This window comes from Heterodontus francisci, chromosome 6, assembly GCF_036365525.1.
Source record: "Heterodontus francisci isolate sHetFra1 chromosome 6, sHetFra1.hap1, whole genome shotgun sequence".
Taxonomy (NCBI): Eukaryota; Metazoa; Chordata; class Chondrichthyes; order Heterodontiformes; family Heterodontidae; genus Heterodontus; species Heterodontus francisci.
In genome coordinates this window covers 47,824,306-47,839,689 of record NC_090376.1, presented here as the reverse complement: position 1 = coordinate 47,839,689, position 15,384 = coordinate 47,824,306, and the positions used below count along the sequence as shown (strand labels likewise).

General features: G+C 42.4%; 1 protein-coding gene across 15 annotated transcripts in view; it reads right to left on the bottom strand.

Annotated features, from left to right (window-relative positions):
• The window catches only part of LOC137371289 (spermatogenesis-associated protein 13-like), a 413,876-nt gene that overhangs the window by 37,125 nt on the left and 361,367 nt on the right, over positions 1 to 15,384 (bottom strand). For all 15 annotated transcript variants that reach the window (XM_068033612.1, XM_068033614.1, XM_068033620.1 and 12 more), the window contains 2 exons: positions 8,367 to 8,503; positions 5,800 to 5,979 (listed from right to left, as the gene is read on the bottom strand). In XM_068033612.1, the coding sequence (XP_067889713.1) occupies positions 5,800 to 5,979; positions 8,367 to 8,503 (317 nt within the window). The remainder of the gene's footprint in view (positions 1 to 5,799; positions 5,980 to 8,366; positions 8,504 to 15,384) is intronic.

Genomic DNA, 15,384 nt, shown 5'->3' with positions numbered 1-15,384 from the left:
ATGAGTTGAAGACATCAGCACTTCTTGCGGCGGTGGGGGGGTGGTGGTGACATGAGATAAATGTGAAACTGCAGCATTGCAAAAATGGTTGCTATCAGCAAGAATGTGAACTTTAGGACCCTTGCTAAAATAGAAAGACATCTATAAAGTGTTTAGATTGAACCATTAACTAACTAGGGTCTAACAATGATGTCACCGTGGGCCAATTAGGATACTTGGAACAATTCATAACCTAATATGGTAAGATATAGCACCCGTAAAGGATAAAAGAAAGGGGGTTACGGGACATCGTCGGTACTCTTAGAAAGGGGTCAACAAAACATTGTTGGCACACTTAGAAGGAGAAGATAGACCCTGGTCAACAGAACACAGCAAGAGAAGGAGAGAAGTCCGTGCCTCAGCAATCTCAGAAGCAAGAACCAGTGCTGAGTGTTGCTGCATACCTATTGCTGTTAGGTATTAACTTTGTATATCTTAGTTAAGCCGAATAAACTCTCTGACCTGATCACAAAACTTGAGTTTGTACCTCGTAGATCTTTCTTGGTCAAGAATCCCAAGGCTAGATACCCATGGTTGGGTATGCCCTGTCTCACATCTATTCAGATAACACCCACCTGAAACTTACAATATGTGAATGCACAGGAGTGTGATAAATAAGGTTGGTGAGCTGCAGGAGCAAGTAGCCAAGTGGGAGTATGATGTTATGGTGATAATGAAGACCTGGCTCAAAAAGGGCAGGACTAAGTACTAAATACTGGTCCAACGAAGGAGGAGGCACAGTCGGATCTGGTTCTAGGGAATGAGATGGGACAAATGGATCAAATGTCAGTCGGTGAACATTTAGGGGACAGTGCTCATAATATTGCAAGATTTAGGGTAGCTCTGGAAAAGGACAAAAAGCAATCCAGAGGAAAAATAATTAATTGGAGAAGAAACAACTTCAATGGAGTGAGAATGGATCTGGCCCAGGTAAATTGAAAACTGTAATTAAAAATGGACAGCCTTTGAAGAGGAGATGGTTCAGGTACAGTTGAGGTATTTTCCCAAAAGGGGAAAAAGGTACGACAAACAAAGCCAAAGCTCCTTGGATGACAAAACAGAGAGAGAGTAAGATGAAGCAGAAAAAGGGGGCATATGACAGATGTCAGGTGAGAACCAGGCTGTATATGGAAAGTTCAGAGGGGAAGTGAAAAATAGAAACAAGAGCAGTAAAGAGAGAATATGGGAAGAGACTGGCAGTCAATATAAAATGGAATCCAAAAGTCTTCTATAGGCATATAAATAGTAATAGGGTGGTAAAGGGAGTAGGGCCAATTAGGGACCAAAAAGGGAATTTATGTATGCCATGGTTGAGGTACTAAATGAGTACTTTGAATCTGTCCTTACGCCAGAAGAAGATGCTGCCCAAGTCATGGTGAAAGACGAGGTAGTTGAGATACTGGATGGGCTAAAAATTGATAAAGAGGAGGCTGTACTTAAAGTTGATAAGTCTTCAGAACTGGGTGTGATGCATCTCACCTGATACTGAGAGATGAAGGGGTGGAAATTGCAGAGGCACTAGCCATAATCTTCCACTCCTCCTTCGATACATAGGTGGAGCTAGAAGACTGGAGAATTTCAAATGTTACACCCTTGCTCAAATTGTTGAAGGTGGCAGGGAAGGTTGAGAAAGCTGTTAAGGAGGCATACAGAATCCTGGGCTTTATAAACTACAGGCCAGTCAGTTTAACCTCGGTGGTGGGAAAGCATTTAGAAACAATAATCCGGGACACAATCAACAATCACTTGAATAAATGTGGATTAATTAAGGAAATCCAGCAAGGTTTTTTTTTTAAGGGCAAATAGCGTTTAACTAATTTGATTGAATTTTTTGATGAGGTAACAGTGAAGGTAGATAAGTGTATTGTGGTTGATGTGATATACATGGACTTCCAAAAGGCATTTGATAAAGTATCACTTAACAGGCTTCTCAGCAAAATAGACAGTGGCAGTGTACAAAGTTGGCTGACTGACAGGAAACAGAGTAGTGGTGAACAGTTGTTTTTTTTAAAGACTATAGGAGCGTATATAATGGGGTTCCCAGGGGTCGGTATTAATCTATATTAATGACCCAGACATGGGTGTACAGGGCGCAATTTAAAAATTTGCAAAACTTGGAAGTATTGTGAAATGAGAGGTGGATAGAGATAGACTTCAAGAGAAGATAGACAGGCTGGTGGAATGGGTGGAAACCTGGCAGATGAAATTTAATGCAAAGAAGTGTGAAGTGAAATATTTTGGTAGGAAGAATCAGGAAAGGCAATATAAAATAAAGGATGCAATTCTAAAGGGGGTGCAGGAGTAGAGGGACCTGGGGTTATATATGCACAAACTGTTGAAGGTGGCAGGGAAGGTTGAGAAAGCTGTTAAGAAGGCATACAGAATCCTGGGCTTTATAAATAGAGGCATAGAGTACAAAAGCAAGGAAGTTATGGTAGAACCTTTATAAAATACCGTTTTGTTCTCAACTGGAGTATTGTGTCCAATTCTGGGAAAAACACTTTCGGAAGGATGTGAGCAATTGAGGGTCTGCAGAAAAGACCTACCAGAATGTTTTCAGGGATGAGAGACTTCAATTACGTGGATAAGTTGGAAAAGCTGGGGCTGTTCTCCTTAGAGAAGAGAAGGTCAAGAGGAGATTTGATAGAGATATTCAAAATCATGAGGGATCTGAACTATTCCCATTGGTGGAAGGGTTGAGAATCAGAGGACATTCATTTAAGGTGATAGGCAAAAGAAGCAGAGGTGACCGGAGGAAAAACTTTGTTACGTAGCGAGTGGTTAGGATCTGGAAGGCATTGCCTGAGAGTGTGGTGGAGGCAGGTTCAATTGTGGCTTTCAAAAGAGAATTGGATAATTATCTGAAGAGAAAACAATTTGCAGTGTTACAGGGAAAGGGTGGGGGAGTGGGGCTAGCTGAATAGCTCTTAAAGAATGGACACAGACATGAGGGGCCAAATGGCTTCCTTCTGTGCTACAACCATTCTATGATTCTATGATTGTGCTTAATAGTTTCTCACCATTTAACAAATATTCTGCTCCTGGAGTCTTCATACCAAAATGAATAACCTCACATTTCCCCATATTATACCCCATCTGCCACCTTCTTGCCCGTTCACTTAACCTATCTATATCCCTTTGCAGGTTCTTTGTGAAGTTCTCACAGCATTCTTTCTCACCTTGTTTTGAATCGTCAGCAAACTTAGAAACATTACACTCAGTCTCTTTATCAAAGCCATTAATATAGTTTGTAAATAGCTGAGGACCCAGCACTGATCCTTGCGGCACCCTACCAGTTACAGCCTGCCAACCTGAAAATGACACATTTATTCCTACTCTCTGTTTTCTGTCCTTTACCCAACCCTCTATCCATGCCCGACCCCATGAGCTCTTATCTTGTGCAACAACCTTTCATGTGGCATCTTACTGAATGCCTTTTAAACATCAAAATATACGGCATCCACTGGTTCTCCTTTATCTGCTCCGCTAGCTACATTAAAAAAAATCCAGTAGATTTGTCAAACATGATTATCCTTTCATAAAACCATGCTAACTCTTCCTAATTATATTATGACTTTCTAAATGCCTCGTCACCAATTCCTTAATAACGGATTCCAGCATTTTCCTGATAAATGTTAGGCTAACTGGCCTGTAGTTCCCTGTTTTCTACCTCCCTCCTTTCTTGCATAGCGGTGCTACTTTTGATACCTTCCAATTTTTTGGGACCATTCCAGAATCTGGGGAATTTTGGAAGATCACAATCAGCACATCCAGTATCTCTGCAGCCACTTCTTTTAGAACCCTGAGATGTGTGCTATCAGTCCCATTAATTTCTCCAGTACTTTCTCTTTATTAATATTAATTATTTTAAGTTCCTCACTCTCATTAGATCCTTGGTTCCCCAGTATTTCTAGTATGTGTTTTGTCTCTTCTACTGTTAACTAAGATAGAAGCCCATGGAGGCCAAACTATTGACATGGTTAGGAAGTTGGTTAAGTGGTAGGTGACAGAGAGTGGGGATAATGGGCAAGTACTCTGATTGGCAGGATGTGACTAGTGATGTCCCGCAGGGATCTATGTTGGGGCCTCAATTATTCACGTCATTCATTAACGACTTGGATGATGGCATAGTAAGTCATATATCCAATTTTGCTAATGATACAAAATTAGGCGGCATTGTAGACAGTCTAGATGATAGCATAAAATTGCAAAGAGATATTGACAGACTAGGCGAGTGGGCAAAACTGTGGCAGATGGATTTCAATGTGGGCAAGTGTGAGATTATCCATTTTGGACCAAAAAAGGATAGAGCAAGGTACTTTCTAAATGGGAAGAGGTTAAGTACAGTGGATGTCCAAAGAGACTTGGGGGTTCAGGTGCATAGATCTTTAAAATGCCACGTGCAAGTGCAGAAAATAATCACAAAGGCTAATGGAATGCTAGCCTTTATATTTAGAGGATTGGAACATAAAGACACAGAGGTTATGCTGCAGCTGTACAAAACCCTGGTTAGACCCCACTTGGAGTACTGTGAGGAATTCTGGGCACCACACCTTAGGAAGGATATATTGGCCTTGGAGAGAGTGCAACGTAGGTTTACAAGAATGATACCTGGACTACAGGGGTTAAGTTATGAGGAGAGATTACACAAATGAGGCCTGTTTTCGCTAGAATTTAGAAGGTTAAGGGGTGATCTGATCTAAGTCTTCAAGATATTAACAGGAAAAGACAGGCTAGATAAAGATAAGCTATTTCCACTGGTTGGAGATTCTAAAACTAGGGGGCATAGTCTAAAAATTAGGACCAGATCGTTCAGGAGAGATGTTAGGAAGCACTTCTTCACGCAAAGGGTGGTAGAGATTTGGAACTTGCTCCCACAGACAGCAGTTGAAGCTAGAACAGTTGTTAATTTTAAATCTGAGATAGAGTTTTGTTAAGCAAAAATATTAAGGGATATGGGCCAAAGGCAGGTATATGGAGTTAGGCTGCAGATCAGCCATGATCTCATTGAATGGCGGGACAGGCTCGAGGGGCTGAATGGCCTACTCCTGTTCCTATGTTCCTATGTACTGTGAAGACAGATAAAATATTTGTTTAACATCTCTACCATTTCCTTATAATTTCTCCTGTCTCAGTCTCTAAGAGACCCACGTTTACTTTCACTGCTCTCTTTTTACATATGTGTAGAAGCTTTTACAGACTGTTTTTTTATATTTCTTGCCAGTTTCATATTGTATTTTCTTCCCCCTTCATCAATTTTTGTCATCCTTTGCTGCTTTCTAAAACTCTCCCAATCCTCCAGCTTACTACTTTTCTTGGTATTATAAGCCTCTTCTTTTAATCTAATCTCTTTAGTTAGCCACTGATGGATCACTTTTTCCCATGGAGTTTTTAATTTCTAATTCTCAACAAATACATATGCCTTTGTGAATTTTTTTATACCTATAATCTCCTACAATTAAGTTATTGAATTAGACATGCTACTGCAGGGAGGTGAAAGAGATGCTAGGCATTGACCCTAAATGCAAACTGCAACACGTGTGCCAACAGAAGCATTTTCTTGCCTACCCCTCAACCAGTGTGCACATATTGCAAAGGGTTTAGGAAATGGGGAGTGTGGGGGCGGGGGGTGGGTGCAGTTGCAAAAGGGAGACGTACTCTCAAATTAAAGTTAAAGTTTATCAAGTATAATTGTCATCCTGTCAACATTCCTGAGAAAACCATGACCATACATTTGTAGTTTTGTACTGAAAAACATACTCGAACAAAGCTGGCAGGGAACCAGGCTTCCTTGTCGTCAATCATGCCCCACCACCATTCCTTGTTGGAGGCATCAAGTACTCGGATGACTTCTCCGGCTTTGAATCCAAGTTCCTGATCGTCCATGGTAACATGATCCCATAATGCCTCTGCATAGACATTGTGGCCATCACTTATTAGCTACAGAAAGAAACAAGTTTCAGTTTACAACAGCCTCAATAAATGAAAGCAAAATGCCACAAAATACGTACTATTTCCATTAGGAGCCAATAAGTAGTAGGGTCCCTCGGTGGCTCGGTGAGTTTGAGCCATACAGAGAGTAGGAGTTCAGTTTCATTCTCTGGTCTGTGTTGTTAGCTAATCTCATCCTGGGTAGGTAAAAGAGCACTATAATCCACCTTAGTCTGAGTTAGAAAGTGGAAAATAGGTCTCCACTGTGATCCTCCACATGGTAAAACAGCCTGCTGATACTCCCGTCCAGGATAATACATGAATAAAAAGACCACTTGCTCTAGATGCTGGAGGGTGCCTGTCATTTGAGAAACAGCAATGCCACAAGGAGAGGTGTGGGGAGAAATTGGAGAAAAAAAGCATTGAAATAAAAAATGCATCAGTGTCTCAAGTTTCCATTATTTATATCAGCTATTTTAGCTGTCTCAATTAACTTGTAATAATCTGGTTTAACTGCATAATAAAAATAGAATATAAATCACACCATCAATGGCCACTGGTGTTTAGCACATTGGCACTGGAAGTGAAGCTTAGGCTTACATTGAGATGCTATTATTACAATACTAAATCTTCCATGATGCAGCTCACAGCAGATGCTTTATATGGACAGGAGTGTTATACCATGCAACACATATGCGTTCTTCTGAAGTATAGCTGTTACTGAATGTCTCTAAGACAAGATGCCACTGCTATGTCTTTCGCAGGTGAATTAGAGGCCAATTGCTCATAACTGATCCTCAGATCAATGAGAGGCCACACTGGGAGTAATTTTGGCTTTGGGTGATAGTGTCAAACAGGTGATATTAATTTAACCACCTGTTATATACTTCTCCTGATTTTCATCTTAATTGAAATTAATGGGAATGAAAATTGGGAGCGATATATAATAGGCACTTGAATCAATATCACCAACCTTACACTATTGCCCAGACAAAATAAACGTGACTTTCCTTTTTACATACTAGCTGTCTGTGTGATGCTTCTTTCAATGAATAGCACTGGACTAGTAATCCAGAGGTCCAGGCTAATGCTTGGGGGACAAGGGTTCAAATCCCACTGTGGCAGCTGATGGAATTTAAATTCAATTAATTAATAAAAATCTGGAATTGAAAGCTCATCTCAGTAATGGTGCCATGAAACTATCATCCATTATCGTAAAAACACATCTGGTTCACTAATGTCCTTTAGGGAAGGAAGTCCGCCGTCCTTACCTGGTCTGGCCTACATGTGACTCCAGACCCACAGCAATATGGTTGACTCTTAACTGCCCTCTGAAACGGCCTAGCAAGCTACTCAGTTGTCGAGGGCAATTAGGGATGGGCAACAAATGCTGGCCTTGACAACGACACCCATATCCCATGAACGAAAAAAAATCAAAGGATATGCCATTTCATAATATCTATTTTATATTTAAAATGCTGATCAGTGGCAATATTCCAAAGATATTTCATCTGAAGGTGGTGCTATGGACATAACACAGCACCTAAAGCATAAACTGGAAACACACAAAAGCACTCTTTAAACATTGCACGAAAGATGATAAGCACCTCTGAGACGAATTAAGAACGTTTGCACAGGGAAATGGATGATAAAGTTAATTTTAGCAATGATTTAAAAATGAAGATCAAAGGCCAAATAGAAGTCAGTCCTGCCAACGCTCCAAGGAAACAGAAAAAAAAACTAAACTAACACTCCGAAAGGATAGAAAAGGATCTAAGAAATGAACAGAACCAGAACAGAAAACATAAAAATACTTATCAACCATTGCAACAGTCAGCAAAGTGAAAACCTAGCATATACCAGAAAAGAAACTGTTGGAATTGAATTGCCCTCTCAGTTGAGGGAAAACTGGAACACAGCCAGTCAGTGACTGACCAACCCCACCACGTGCATTCTGATGAGGCAGAAATTGCACCTCAGACATACCCTAAAACTCCCCTTTGCCTCACCCCCTCCCCTCTCTTCTCCCCCTTCTTTCCTCAGTGTCTTTGGTAATCCTAATGGCATAACACCCATGATCATAGAAAAACTGTGACTTGACTTGAGCAATGCCATGGAATCTGTGCTCGGGCAATTAACAGAAAATGCAAACAGACACACATTCATGAATTCTCTCTTTACAAATAATATAGAAAAGCACATGTTGAACTGTGCTCCAAGGAAGTAATCAAGTGTAGAGCTGACATTCATGAGGTAAATCAAACTTTTTGATCACTCCTTCCACATATGCCAATATACATGTTTGTCTTTTGTTTAATACCGGACCTTTGAAATCAAATTTCAAATAATACTTCTATCAATCCAAACTAACATTTATTAAAGATAAAGATTAATACCTCATTTATAGCAAGCTGTTCTCCACCAGGCTGAAGGTATCTGGGATTTGCATGGCATATTTCCTCATATGAAAAATCTTCCTCACTGCCATTGTCATCAACTAGTGCAGAAGACTCTGTGCCTCCATCTGCAGAAACTAACAAACAGGGTAAAATGTAATATTGAAAGATACACATATAGGAAGTTTATACATCATTTTATTTTTAACTGCATTAGAGCTCAGATTTTGCAAGCATGGCAAAACTAAATTGTGCTGAGCCATGGTGTAGATGTGCCTTTATCAGCAAATCAACTCAACTCAGAAAGCTCGCCCATCCAAATTATTTAATGCTAACCCTTCCCTCTAATTTCAATAAAATCCTGATAAATGAAGAACACTCAGGGTTTGCTGGCAGAGGTTGGGGGGTGGGGGTGGGGGCGCTACAGTGGGGAAGAGAAGCAGGGCGACCTGACAATAGCTTTTAAAGAGCTGCTCCTTGCCAGTAAAAGGGAAGCTGTAATGGTGGCAGAAAAGTTACCTGGAATGGCACAAAAGAAGAAACGTGGAATGAACTTTTAATTGCGAGTTCTGTTGCCAGCAGTGCACCAAAAAGAGAATGGGGCTAAAGGCCACCCTCCAGTGAAAGACATACATAAGCATAAACATTTAGGCACAAATTTCTAGTGGGGCCCCATGACCAAAGTTAAGTACCTTGTCAAGAGATTTGGTTTGGTCTTGGCATTAGCTTCTGTAATTCTAATGCTACAAAAGTTGGTTAATTCGGTTGCTCTCTGAGCAATTATCCAAGGAAGAAGCCAAACCACTGAATTCAAATACAAACATATCACATTGACAGTTGCAGCCAAAACTCCTGGGGGACTGTTATATACACATGTGTTGACTTTCATTAACTCATTTTCCTCATCTAAATTGTACAGTATAATTAAGAGTCTGTAAAGAAATATTCATCCTCACTATTCTGTTCTCATCCTTGTTTTCAAAACCCTCCATGGCCTCACGCCCTCCCCATCTCTGTAATCTCCTCCAACCCCGCAATCTTCCAAGATATCTGCGATTCTCATTTTGGCCTCTTGTGCATCCCTGATTTTAATTGCTCCACCATTGGTGGCCCCACCTTCAGTTGCCTAGGCCCCAAGCTCTGGAATACCCTCTACACTTCTTTGCCTCTCCACCTCATTTGCCTCCTTTAAGACACTCCTTAAAACTACCTCTTTGACCAAACTTTTGATCATCTGACCTAATATCTCATCTTGTGACTCAGAGTCATACTTAGTTTCATAATATTCCTGTAAAGCGCCTTGGAATGTTTTATTATGCTAAAGGTGCTATATAAATATAAGTTGTTGGTGAGAATTTCAATAACAGTAAGAATGATAAAGAAAAGTCCTGGCAGGGGGAAAAAGTGCAAATATTGTAGACTAGTCAACAAAAAGAACTAAAGAATAGAGTAACATACATCAGAATTAAACAGCAAATGGGAAAAAAACTAAAATTTATCAACTGTGCAGCAAAAATATCCCTTTAAGATGCCTCTGTATTAAATGGATGGATTGACCTGCTCAGAGGTAGTGGATGATGGAGTTGGAGCAATTCCCAAAATCTGTAAGGGGACACTTTATCGACTGGAAGAGAATCATTTGCCTGCAGGCAGCCTCCTTTTGGTGCTAATGATCAGTTGCAAAAATGCAGTATGCAGCATTTCAGCAGTGCTGCTTTCTCAACCCACCCTCCCCCAAAATCATGGCTCCATTGCCCCCGACAAAGCCTCATAACATCAATTCTAATGTATCATCATGAACCTTTTTTGCTCAAGTCAAGAACCTACTGTGGCACAAAACAAATCTTTGAGTGCTTTGGTAATGAATGCTCTTTGCAGCTTTCAAAATACCCACATTTACCAACTACAAGACAAATTTTAATACAATACAAAAATACACGAATTTACAAAATTAAATTGACTGCAATCAAATTCAGTGCAGAGGCTCTCCTACAGTACCCAAAACATTAAACACAAAGGTTTTTCAATGCCTTTGTGAACTCTGTCATGCCATCAAGAAAGTAGAAGGCATAGGATTCACCCAACTCAAAAATAGCAAAAGGGAAGGTTAACCACATCAACAGTAACATGCCGCCTCTCAGTCAGGGAACATGCATGGCCCATAAGGGGTGGGAGAGGAAATCATCATGAAAATTGAAAAGTGGGAGGTGAGGAATACAAAAATCAAAGTTTCACCATCAGCTTTCTGGTGCTTTAACCATTAACAATTTTATAGCTCCACAAATACAAATACATTCAGTATTCATGGATTAGCTTGCAATACTTTGGTTTATTTTTATTTTGTCAAGAGTGCCAAGCCTGCTATACTCTCAGCACTACATGAACTGCTATGCCTGTGCTGGGACGAGGGAGCAGTACCCCAGGACATGCGCGATGCCAACATCATCACCCTCTATAAAAACAAAGGTGACCGCGGTGACTGCAACAACTACCGTGGAATCTCCCTGCTCAGCATAGTGGGGAAAGTCTTTGCTCGAGTCGCTCTGAACAGGCTCCAGAAGCTGGCCGAGCGCGTCTACCCTGAGGCACAGTGTGGCTTTCGTGCAGAGAGATCGACTATTGACATGCTGTTCTCCCTTCGTCAGATACAGGAGAAATGCCGTGAACAACAGATGCCCCTCTACATTGCTTTCATTGATCTCACCAAAGCCTTTGACCTCGTCAGCAGACGTGGTCTCTTCAGACTACTAGAAAAGATCGGATGTCCACCAAAGCTACTAAGTATCATCACCTCATTCCATGACAATATGAAAGGCACAATTCAACATGGTGGCTCCTCATCAGAGCCCTTTCCTATCCTGAGTGGTGTGAAACAGGGCTGTGTTCTCGCACCCACACTTTTTGGGATTTTCTTCTCCCTGCTGCTTTCACATGCGTTCAAATCCTCTGAAGAAGGAATTTTCCTCCACACAAGATCAGGGGGCAGGTTGTTCAACCTTGCCCGTCTAAGAGCGAAGTCCAAAGTACGGAAAGTCCTCATCAGAGAACTCCTCTTTGCTGACGATGCTGCTTTAACATCTCACACTGAAGAATGCCTGCAGAGTCTCATCGACAGGTTTGCGTCTGCCTGCAATGAATTTGGCCTAACCATCAGCCTCAAGAAAACGAACATCATGGGGCAGGATGTCAGAAATGCTCCATCCATCAATATTGGCGACCACGCTCTGGAAGTGGTTCAAGAGTTCACCTACCTAGGCTCAACTATCACCAGTAACCTGTCTCTAGATGCAGAAATCAACAAGCGCATGGGTAAGGCTTCCACTGCTATGTTCAGACTGGCCAAGAGAGTGTGGGAAAATGGCGCACTGACACGGAACACAAAAGTCCGAGTGTATCAGGCCTGTGTCCTCAGTACCTTGCTCTACGGCAGCGAGGCCTGGACAACGTATGCCAGCCAAGAGCGACGTCTCAATTCATTCCATCTTCGCTGCCTTCGGAGAATACTTGGCATCAGGTGGCAGGACTATATCTCCAACACAGAAGTCCTTGAAGCGGCCAACATCCCCAGCATATACACACTACTGAGTCAGCGGCGCTTGAGATGGCTTGGCCATGTGAGCCGCATGGAAGATGGCAGGATCCCCAAAGACACATTGTACAGCGAGCTCGCCACTGGTATCAGACCCACCGGCCGTCCATGTCTCCGTTATAAAGACGTCTGCAAACGCGACATGAAATCGTGTGACATTGATCACAAGTCGTGGGAGTCAGTTGCCAGCATTCGCCAGAGCTGGCGGGCAGCCATAAAGACAGGGCTAAATTGTGGCGAGTCGAAGAGACTTAGTAGTTGGCAGGAAAAAAGACAGAGGCGCAAGGGGAGAGCCAACTGTGCAACAGCCCCAACAAACAAATTTCTCTGCAGCACCTGTGGAAGAGCCTGTCACTCCAGAATTGGCCTTTATAGCCACTCCAGGCGCTGCTTCACAAACCACTGACCACCTCCAGGCGCGTATCCATTGTCTCTCGAGATAAGGAGGCCCAAAAGAAAAGAAAAAGAAGACTTTGGTTTATTAGGTAAACATACCTGTCCCGTATAAAACAGCTGTACAGGTGCAGGCATGGGAGGGGCGGGTGGGTGCTGCAGAAGGAAGATTGGGAAAGCCACAGTAATAGGGGATTTGATAGTTAGGGGAACAACCAGTTCTTTTTGCGGCCGCAGACATGATTCCAGGATGGCATGTTGCCTCCCTGGCGCCAGGGTCAAGGATGTCACTGAGCAGCTGCAGAGCACTCCAAGGGTGGGGGCGGGGCGGGGGAAGGTGAACAGTCAGAAGTCATGATCCATATTGGTAACAACAACAGATAGAAAGAGGGATGAGGTCCTGCAGGCAGATTTTAGGGATCTAGGAAGGAGACGAGCAAGCAGGACCTCAAAGGTAGCAATCTCTGGATTACACCTAGTGCCATGCGCTAGTGAGTACAGAAATAGGAGGATAGAACAGATGAATGTGTGGCTGGAGAGATGATGCAGCAGAGAGGGCTTTAGATTCCTGGGACATTGCAACCAGTTCTGGGGGAGGTGGGACCTGTACAGACCCAGATGGGTTGCACCTCAACAGGGCTGGGACCAATGTTGTCGCAGGGCAGTTTGCTAGTGCTGCTGGGGAGGATTTAACCAACTTGGCAGGGGGTAGGAACCAGGATGCATCATTAGAAAGAAAAACAAGGTGCACAAAGTATTGGGAAATCAGACTGCACTTGAGTAAGAAATAGTAAGGTATTAGGTGGGGCCAGAGTAAGAAGGAATGCAGTGAGGTCTAAATTAGGTTTACAGTGCATGTACGTAAATGGACGAAGTGCAGTAAATAAGGTTGGTGAGCTGCAGGTGCAGATAGCCACATGGGAATATTATGTTGTAGTGAAAATGGAGACTTGGCTCAAAAAAGGGCAGGACTGCGTATTAAATATTCCTGGACACAAGATGTTCAGGAAAAAGAGAAAGAAAAAAAAAGGAGGATGGGTGGCAGTCTTGATTAAGGATAATATTACGGTGTTGGAAAGAGAGGAGGAGCCAAGGACAGAATGTATTTGGTTAGAGTTACAAAACAAGAGAGATACCATTACAATACTATTCTAAAGGGCACTAACTAGTGGGAAAGACAGACAGAAGCAAATTTGCAAGGAAATTACAGAGAGATGCAAAAGCTATAGAGTAGTGACAATGGGAGGCTTCAATTATCCTAATATAGACTGGGATAGTAACAGCGTAAAGGGTAGAGAGGGAAAAGAGTTTCTGAAATGTGTTCAGGAGAATTTTCTTGATCAGTGCGTTTCCAGCCCATGAGGAAAGAAATATTGCTGGATCTGGTTCTGGGGAATGAGGTGGGTCAAGTGGATCAAGAGACAGTAGGAAACAGCGATCATAGCATCATAACATAGGAAACATAGGAGAAGTAGGCCATTCGACCTTCACGCCAGATCATGGCTGATCTTCTACCCCAATGCCATTTTCCCACACTATCCCCATATCCCTTGATATCTTTAATATCCAGAAATCTATGGATCTCAGTCTTGAATAGACTAAATGACTGAGCCTCCACAGCCATATGGGGTAGAGAATTCCAAAGATTCACCACCCTCCGAGTGACGAAATTCCTACTCATCTCAGGGGAGTGCAGCCAGAGCAAAGTCTGTGGCACCACAGGTGGCTCAGCTGCACAGGTGGGGAGGAAGATAAGTGGAAGAGCAATAGTGATAGGGGATTCAATAGTCAGGGGATCAGACAGGCGTTTCTGCGGCAGTAAATGCAGCGCCAAGATGGTCTGTTGCCTCCCTGGTGCCAGGGTCAAGGATATCATGCAGCGGTTGCAGGGCATCCTTCTGGGGGAAGGTGAACAGCCAGAGCTCGTGGTCCACATTGGTAGCAATGACATAGGTAGGAAGAGGGATAAGGTCCTGAAAGCAGATTTTTAGGGAGTTAGGAAGGAAATTAAAAAGCAGGATCTCAAGAGTAGTAATCTCAGGATTACTTCCAGTGCCACGTACTAGCAAGCATAGGAATAGAACTGATTGATTGAAAACGTGGCTGGAGAATTGCTGTAGGAGGGAGAACATCAGATTTCTGAGGCATTAGGACTCGTCTTGGGGCAGGTGGGAACTGTACAAGATGGATGGGTTACACCTTAACAGGAACGGGACTAATATATCCTTGCAGGGAGATTTGCTAGTGCTGTTGGGAGGTTTAAACTAGCTTGTCAGGGGGAGGACACCTGAGGGGTAGTTCCAATTGGAAGGAAGTAAAGCTGGTAACAGGAGGTAGAAAAGTAGCAAGTGAAATTAGAAGGCAGGCGAAATAAAGGCAAGTATCAACTAGGCTTAGAATGCAGAATAATGTCAAAAAGAAAAAGTTATGGGCACTGTACCTGAATGTACACAGCATTTGCAACAAGGTAGATGATTTAAAGGCATAAATAGAGGTAAATGGGCATGGACGAATTGCCATTACGGAAAAGTGGCTACAGGGTGACCAAGACTGGGAAGTGAATATTCAAGGATATTCGACATTTAGGAAGGATAGACAAAAAGGAAAAGGAAGTGGTGCTGTGCTTATGAGGGATGGGATCAGTACATTAGTAAGGGAGGATCTCAGATCGGAAGAACAAAATGTGGAATCTGGTTAGGTGGAGCTAAGAAACAGCAAGGGGCAGCAAACATTGGTAGGAGTTGTTTATAGGTCAACAAAGAACAGTGGTAGTGTGGGGCATTGTGTTAATCAGGAGATTAGAGAAGCATGTAGAATGAGTAATGCAGTAATCATGGGTGATTTCAATCTGCATATAGACTGGGTAAACCTAATGAGCACTAATGCTGTAGAGGACGAGTTTCAGGAGTGTGTTAGGGACGGTTTTCTAGAGCAGTATGTTGAGGAACCAACTAGAGAACAGGCTATTTTTGATCTAGTATTATGTAAAGAAAAAGGGCTAATTAATAATCTTGTTGTAAAAGAACCTTTTGGGAT